The sequence below is a fragment of the Chenopodium quinoa genome, unplaced genomic scaffold (assembly GCF_001683475.1).
Source record: "Chenopodium quinoa cultivar QQ74 unplaced genomic scaffold, ASM168347v1, whole genome shotgun sequence".
Taxonomy (NCBI): Eukaryota; Viridiplantae; Streptophyta; class Magnoliopsida; order Caryophyllales; family Amaranthaceae; genus Chenopodium; species Chenopodium quinoa.
In genome coordinates, this window is record NW_018743051.1 from 775,720 (window position 1) to 781,793 (window position 6,074).

The following is a 6,074-nucleotide window of genomic DNA, read 5'->3' on the forward strand; positions in this document are numbered from 1 at the left end:
TTTTTGTGTCCTTTTCCTTTGTAATTCCCTTTTTCTGACAACAGCAACCATTGAAGATATTTCAGTTCAGTCGATTGAGACATTGAATATGGTTGTTTTGTTTGGTAGTCTTTATTATCCAATGAAACTAAGGTTAATTTTATAGTTTTCTGCTTTAGAGGATGAATCTAGTGGTTACAAGAAAGGATTACCTGAATCAAGGTAATCAATCAACTAGACAAAAAATGTTTTAAAAGAGTAACATGGGAAAATGTTCGAATATGATCGCAAATTAGGACTATAGAGTATAGAGTAAATCTTTGAGGGGTATTAAGACAAGCTGGCAAATTTTGCAAATCAGTACAACCCCCCATTCCTTGAACCTTACCACACTTCCTAACCAGTTCCGTAAAAGTTCGCTTGCAAAAATAATTTGTGTATTCAGAAACAGAGGGAGTATCGTTTTACATTTACCTTTTATCTTCCATAAATTATGAGTATAGTTTGTACTACTAACTTCTCAGTTTTTGAATAGTTTTGGACAACTATTAGATAGATGATTGAAAGACTAATCTCTATTTTTTTTTTGAAAGAGAAAGACTGATCTATTTTATACATGCTACTTTGAATAATTTTTTGATTTGTCAAATAAAAAAAATTAAATGTCAAACTCAAGCTGTTAAGCATGTTGTACGGGTCCTACGGACTTAAGTCCAAATCAGTACAACCATGAAAGTTGGTTGCTTTGAAAATGACACCTTACTAGATCCGTGGACCGCAGGCAACCCTAACGTAATTTAATCTTTGGCTGCATTTTGTTTATTACTCCGTAGTCGTCCGTAAGGGGAAGCTTGCCGTTACAAGAATTGAACCCAAATAGCGTTGTTGGAGGGATAGGGAGGTGATCATGATTGGCCACAAGGGTGGTTCTGAGAATGTAAAGGGTGGTCGATTACACAGAATCCTTAAGTGAAACTACTATAGAATGGCCTCAGTATTGTAGCCTCGCCTCTGATTGGCCATGAAGTCTGCTATATTATTTGCTTCACCATAGCAATGGGTAATTGGAATTAATAAAAGAACTTTGACTATTTATTGTTCAAAGTCAGTCAATTCATCATTAAGAACAAAAAGGCTAACCATATCTTTGCTATGTTTATTGCAAATTCCAATTGACTCTGAGATCATGAACCATGATATTCATACCAACGCCTTAACATATACTCTATAATTATTTATCTCAATACCTGTTTTTATTGATTAAGCATCTAATATATTTGTGACGTCAGGGTAGAGAATTTTAATTACCACTTGTCCCTTTTTCTTCTTCATTTGTTGTTTAACATGATCTCATTATCACTTAATACATACATGACTCTGTGTGTTAGAATCCAACCTCAAGCGTCATGACTCATGGGAAATTACTGTTATTATCATAGTGTTAAGTAGAACCATGGTAGCATGACGCTTTGTATGTAGGCCCATTATTATCCGATGTAAACTATCTTGGCAAGGACTCGTCTCACTCTCTCAAATAAAACACATGATTGTGGGTGCTAGATAGCTTGGTTGGTTATCGGTGGTCTTAGAGTTGTTCCTAAAATTTGATATTAAATTCCTTCTATATTATTGTTATTTGAATTACTCTATGTAAAAAGCGATAAATAAATTTGTGGTGTATGTACTAAAATTTATTAACTTAAGATAAGTTTATATATTACTTGGTTTCAATATATATATATATTATTAATCCATCACTTGAATAAAGTAAGTAATAAAAAATAAAATACCATTGCAATATTATTGCTTGTCTATATTTTATATTCAAATTCTTAATACATTACTACGTAACATTAAAGTGACTCATTTTGGAACGGAGCAACTAAAATATCTAAGGAAAATTTATGAACATAGGCCATGGAAACGTAGGCACTTTATTGTCTTTATTCAATGGAGGTTTGGTTTGAAATAAAAAGATAATGTACCTTATTCAATTGTATGAAGTATTTTAAATATATTTGTTGTAAAATCTAATCATATTAGAGACTTGTTGACAATAACATTAGAATTAATAAACATTGGCCGTGGTACGGTTTGGAGATACTTTCTTCAATGGAGTTTAGGCTTGAAATGATGAAAAGCCGAAGAGGATAACTTGAGAAGAAAAAAGTGTTATCATATGCGACCCCGGTCTAGTTAAATGAAAGTAAATGTATCAATTATACAAAGTATTTTAAATGTATTTTTCTCGTAAAATATGTTCATATATATAATCAGGCGTATATTTTAATTTACTCATTATCTATTCCAAGTATTAAGGACTTGTTGACACTAACTTTAGAATTTAAATCTAACTAATGAATTTGGTTGATAAATGAATTTGGTTGATAAATGAATTTAAAAATTCCAACTTAAGTATATGAATTAATATTATGTAAGATTAAATTTAATCAATCATCTTGCACACCATTGTCATCTAATTAAATAAAATAAATTATTGTATGAATGATTCCTAACAACTTGTCACAAAAAGAAAGAAAAGAGATTGTGCCATGGCACAAAAATGAATATTCACTCAATCACTCGTCATATGACAAAGTCTACAAGCAAACACAATTCAAATAAGTGATAATACACCATAATATTAAATAAAATACCAATTTATTATGCTTTTACAAGAAATAATGTTGTTTTCTTATCATATTTATAACTTATCTATGTTCACGTACCAAAAAATAAAACTAAAAACTGAATCATGCATCATCCTTTTTGTTGGCCAACAAATACTAGTATATCAACTGCTTGGTATGTACATACCGAACATACGTAATAATAAAACGTACTTCGCATTAGGCTACTCAACATCGACATTGTCAACTCCGAACTCTAGAGCATATGCTCGGTATGCTCATTGGTCATGACAACCTAAAGTATTACGAAATAATAGACACATATATTATTTGACTTTTAATACCTCGTGATATGAATAATATTAGTACAAATGTAATGTTCCGTACACGACAATTTTTATTTTTGAAATTAATTCGACCATTTCCTGTTCTACATTAATTTAACAAGAATGGATATGTGATGATTGTTTAAAATTTGAGGTAATGGATGGAATTGCTAGTTTTTAACATTATCTACAAATTAGACCCTGAAAATTAGTGATTTGTTGGTGGATAAATGTAGTAAAACGTGCATCAGGCCGGCGTGTCGCTTCTATTCCTGAAAGAACTTCATGGGCAAATGTTGTACCAAAATGAGATGTTCAATAAAATTTGCAAATTTTTTCTAATAAAACTGTTCGGGCTAATTCACAAAAATAACTTTTACATTAATAAGTTGAATTCAACTTTTATTTTTATTTTTATTTTTATGTTTATTTTTATTATTTATTTTGACTGAAAGTTAAATTTAATTAAATTAAGTTAAAGTTTAAAATAAATATGTTTGTTTTAGGTCCTTTCCCTCACTTGGCTCACCTTGTTGCGAGGTGAGATGCTAGAGGTTGCAACGAATATGTTTGATTAGGCCCTTTCCCTTAAATTCTCTTAACTTTGGCGGAAATGGACCTCTATGATTTCAATATCTGCAAGGTTTGTTTCAAAAGAAAAAAAGGTTTAGAAATAAATAGGTTGTGGACTTATGATAAGCAAAATTCAGTAGGAATAAGTCTGAAATTGTACAAAAAAATTATTACTGTAGTATTATTTCAACAAAATAAGTTAAATTTAGCAAAATTGAGCACCCAAGGTCCTTACTACGCTATTTGAGCATTGATTAATTAACTTATAAGGGATATAACAACACATTTTGCCCATCTCTCAACCGCTAAAAATTATTTGAAACGTAGAGTAACTTTTGAAAGTATACATTAGCATCAATACAAACTCATAATGTTGTTAGCCTCATGAAAAAATAAAAAAGGAACGGTTGATACACTCGTGGTAACACCACATGTACTTACAATGTCACAAATTTGTAAAATTTAGGTGTATACAAACATGTTGACTTATCTTCATAGTCCTCTAGTAAGCATTGAAAAAAATCGAGTATCAGTGTATCACATTATCATAATGATATGAGACACCACCACACACCTATTCGAAATACCATTGTACGAAGTAAATTTTTTACTCCGTATAACTCATTTTTAGTATCTGTTTTCTGGTGTTATAAATCTAGATCCACTCTATTAATTTGCTCCAAAACTTAATGACATGCCAATGTCCAAAAATAAAATAAAACATGTCATACGTGATCATATTATATTTATCAACCACATAATCTACAGCAAATCCATGGGAATGCATTTTTACTACATACTCCTTGGAAATTACTCTAAAGAGTTTCCTAAATCTACAAGTATTACAGAGACTTAATTACAAAATAATTGCCTCATCACCTTTAATCACCTACAATTAAACTTAATTAAACTCTATGATTATAACTCTTTTATATATACATACTTACATACAAATGATCAAACAACAACTTCCTCAAAGAGTTTTCTCATGTCAAACCTTCCATGGTTACTCTCTACGGCGTTAACCACTTCTCGAAAAGTCGAAACGCTACATGGTACAATAAGGCCATTCTTTTGTTCAAACCCGAACTCATCATAAGTCTTCTCTAGCAATATCTTGAAGAGGGGATGAGAAAGAAAACTCGTGGGGACGAGAAATCTTTCCCTCCCCTCCCCAACATATACCGCGAAGAACCCTGTAGGGATCTTCGTGGGAGAAAATGAATCTTCCTCTAACGATCCCTTGACTAGCAAAGATTGTCGATGTGAATACTCACAAGAATGGCAACTATCAACTTTGTTGATCGTCGCCTTTGTTTTCTTGGAAAGATTAGACAAGGATTTTACCACTCTAATCTTCTTCAACATTTTTACTAATTTAACAAAAAAAAATTAGAGAGGAAGTTGAGAGAAGTTGAGTGGGTTGGTTGTAGGTTGAGAGCAAAAAAAGAGAGGTATTTATATTTGTAATGTAGGAAATTAAGGGGGAATGTATGTTTTTTTGTAAGGGTATCATGTTGACTTAAAACAATAATAATAAAGAGAAAGGAAATAAAAATAATCAATCAATCATTATTGTAGGGTATAAGTTCTTTACCTTGTTTGTTTCTTTTAAACATAAATTTATAAGCATATTAGTTTGATTGACTTCTTATACAATTTGATTTGTATACTTTTTTTAATTTTTCTATTTTAAAAGGAAAATTAGTTGCAATTTCATGATATGATTTGCTACATTGATTGAAGGTGATCTATGTTTTCCCTTAAAAGAATAAAGCCTTTTAAAATACAAGGATTAGGTAAATATTCCTTGGGATTTAATTTAGAGTTTAGGATGAACAAATTTGCCAATTATGGCCAATAAGGCTAAAAAATGAATATAATAATTAGCTGGAATTAAAAAGCTTAAAGTTGGGTTATGTTAAATATATGGTTGTAGTTAAATTTGGCCCAATCCATTGACTATTTGCATTTCTACTCGAAAATAACATAGAATTTAAAAATAATGCATGGTGACTTTGTATTGCCAAAACTTTCAGCAATTGGTGGAGTGATTATATTATTAATATGTGACTTGCTAATTTGTTAAAGAGTACATAACCGATAAATGTGTTATGTACGGAGTATTTGATTGAAAATTGGCTTTTTGTTTATCAATTAGCGATTTCGATCTTATGATACGGGGTTTCAATATTCAACCTGGTAAATTTTGATCTGAGTAGAATGAAATCGACTTCACGTGAAAATGACTCAAACCTAGCCATACTGTTTTCCTATATGATTTCGAGGTTTGATAATTATACGATAACGATCGTAAGGTCACATCTAGAAGGGAAGCTCTAACACCTGAGCTATCCCTCACACTCTATAAACCCAATAAATAAGAAATTAGTTTTTCTTTTAAGTAACTATGGTGCATTTTATTCACTTAGTATCTATTAATATGAACTTTTTAAATCTAATCTGACATTATATTTACTTATTAAAACAAACTATATTAGTTGTAACTTGAACTTGAGTAACGCTATTAACATTAATATGAACTTATCTTACTACCAGTACCTCC

General features: G+C 30.7%; 1 protein-coding gene across 1 annotated transcript; it reads right to left on the reverse strand.

Annotated features, from left to right (window-relative positions):
• Positions 1-4,219: 4,219 nt before the first annotated feature.
• LOC110730956 (auxin-responsive protein SAUR50-like) lies at positions 4,220-5,161 on the reverse strand. Its single transcript, XM_021910801.1, has one exon. It carries the CDS (start codon positions 4,874-4,876, stop codon positions 4,466-4,468), a length of 411 nt encoding a protein of 136 aa, XP_021766493.1. The 5' UTR covers positions 4,877-5,161; the 3' UTR covers positions 4,220-4,465.
• Between the last annotated feature and the right edge of the window lie 913 nt (positions 5,162-6,074).

Bases quoted from the DNA above. Each gene is read 5' to 3' on its own strand.
- LOC110730956 (XM_021910801.1), bottom strand. From the start codon at position 4,876: ATGTTGAAGAAGATTAGAGTGGTAAAATCCTTGTCTAATCTTTCCAAG.